The sequence below is a fragment of the Mus musculus genome, chromosome Y (genome assembly GCF_000001635.26).
Source record: "Mus musculus strain C57BL/6J chromosome Y, GRCm38.p6 C57BL/6J".
Classification (NCBI taxonomy): Eukaryota; Metazoa; Chordata; class Mammalia; order Rodentia; family Muridae; genus Mus; species Mus musculus.
Window position 1 is genome coordinate 13162157 of NC_000087.7, and position 2364 is coordinate 13164520.

General features: G+C 40.6%; 1 protein-coding gene across 1 annotated transcript; it reads left to right on the forward strand.

The window, feature by feature from the left end:
- Positions 1-1329: 1329 nt before the first annotated feature.
- Positions 1330-2124, forward strand: Gm21425 (predicted gene, 21425). Its single transcript, XM_011251042.2, has one exon. The coding sequence runs from the start codon at positions 1426-1428 to the stop codon at positions 2122-2124; it is 699 nt and encodes a 232-aa protein (XP_011249344.1). The 5' UTR covers positions 1330-1425.
- The last annotated feature ends 240 nt before the right edge of the window (positions 2125-2364 follow it).

The following is a 2364-nucleotide window of genomic DNA, read 5'->3' on the forward strand; positions in this document are numbered from 1 at the left end:
GGGTAAGTACATTTATGAAGTAACTGGGACCATCATAGCTATAGAAAGCTGAAAGTTTTCCCTCCCACACTGAGTAACTGTACAGTCTAAATTCTCCCATGTTTGGGGCCAGGGGCATGGTTGATCCAGTTTAGTTGATCTCCTGAATTTATTATCCTTGCTAACGATATCTCCTTCAAAATTCCATTAAAATGCCAAAGCTCTTCATTGTCCTTATGTATTTTAGAAGATGTAACTTCTAAATGGCTGATATTGCCTGGACTTGTTGAGGCCGGAGTTGCAGTGGCAAATAATCACCAAATAATCCTGAGGCTGGGTCAGGTAACACAATACAGAAGGCCAGTGGTGTGCTGTGTCCCTGGGATATTTGTGAATATTGCCACCTATTTCACAGCTTGCAGGTACAAGAGAGGGTAGGTGACAACTCTGGCTCATTTTCTTTATTCTGTTCTCTCCTTGATCATTTTGGGTAAAAGGCATACCAACTTCCACATTGACATAGACATGCAAGGAGATGTTCCTCAGCAGAGGCAAATTAGCTCAGGGCTGAAGACATATTCATCTGAGTATATTATTCTGAGCTCTCAAGAATTACTTGTTAATTTCCCTTTGATAATTTCCTTGTTTCCTTTATTTATTTGTTTGTTGTTGTTGTTGTTGTTTTGTTTGTTTTTTCTTTGGATGGGTGTTTAATTTTACTTTGAGTGTGTTTGTGTGTAGCTTTGGCTGTTAGGAAAATCACTTTGTAGAATAGACTAGCCTTTATCTCACTAAGGTTTGCCTCCCTCTGCCTCTTGAGTACTAGGATTAAAGACTTGGGTTACTACCATCTCCTATTAACTTCTGATTTGATTGTTTGTTTTGTTTTGTTTTGTTTGTTTTTCTTTTTTGTTTTTTGTTTGTATGTTTTGTTTTGTTTTTGTTGGTTTTTTGTTTTAGTTGTTAATGTTGTAGCTGATTTGGAGACATTTTTTCTTTGTCTATCACTGGCTGCCCTGGAACTCACTTTGTAGACCAGGCTGGTCTCTAAGTCAGAAATCTGCCTGACCCTGCCTTCTGAAAGCTGGGATTAAATGTGTGTGCCACCATAGCTGGATTATGAGCTTCTTATTTTGATCAAATTAAGTTTAGAAGCCCAAACATGTTTAGCATAACCTTCTTGACCTGCTCAAAAATTCCATTAGAGAAGAGCCTTGGTCCTGCATTCTCTCCCACCCTACACCCATTGCCTTTCAGTAACTCATATATATGACAGTAGCAACAGCATTGTGTCTGGTTTAAACAGGCAATATCTTCAATCCAAGGCAATGGGCAAGTATATTTGAACACAGAATGATAGCCACAAGACATCTGCCTGGGTTTGGTGTGGCATACCACAGCAAGGCTACAGCCATGTAGAAGAAAATACCTTTGAAGAGGCTTAGCATGTCATCCCTCATGAAGAAGAGGAGGAGGAAGTCTTCTTCCAACACCCTGAGGAATATTGTCGGCTGCAGAATTTCTCACAGTTGGAAGGAAGGTAATGAGCCTGTCACCCAATGGAAGGCCATAGTTCTAGATCAACTGCCAACAAACCCTTCTCTTTACTTGGTGAAGTATGATGGAATTGACAGCATCTACGGATTGGAGCTCTACAGTGATGACAGGATTTTAAACCTTAAGGTTTTGCCTCCCATAGTAGTATTTCCTCAGGTGAGGGATGCCCACCTCGCCAGAGCCCTGGTTGGCAGAGCAGTACAACACAAATTTGAGGGGAAAGATGGCTCTGAGGTCAACTGGAGGGGGGTGGTGCTAGCCCAGGTGCCAATCATGAAGGATTTGTTTTACATTACCTACAAGAAGGATCCAGCTCTCTATGCTTATCAGCTACTGGATGACTACAAGGAAGGTAACCTCCACATGATTCCAGACACTCCTCCGGCTGAGGAGAGATCAGGAGATGACAGTGATGTGTTGATTGGTAACTGGGTGGAGTACACCAGAAAAGATGGTTCCAAAAAGTTCGGAAAGGTTGTTTACCAAGTTCTAGCCAATCCTTCCGTGTACTTTATCAAGTTTCATGGTGACATCCATATCTATGTCTATACTATGGTGCCAAAGATTCTTGAAGTTGAAAAATCATAAAGTACAGAAACGTAAACATATAGAACTGGAAGAAAAAAAAAAGTTTTTTTTTTTCCTGTGTTGGCTACATAAGGGTCTTTGATAATCCCAGTATCTTTGCCAATAAAATGTGTTTTGTTCTAAAAATGTAAATGTGTGACATGACATGCTGTGAGTGAACAATTTGCTGGACGAGATGGCCTACAGTGGAAAGAACTTCCAATGAAGATGAAAGTTTCATTTCAGGCGGTGAACAGTACA

Bases quoted from the DNA above. Each gene is read 5' to 3' on its own strand.
- Gm21425 (XM_011251042.2), top strand. From the start codon at position 1,426: ATGTCATCCCTCATGAAGAAGAGGAGGAGGAAGTCTTCTTCCAACACC.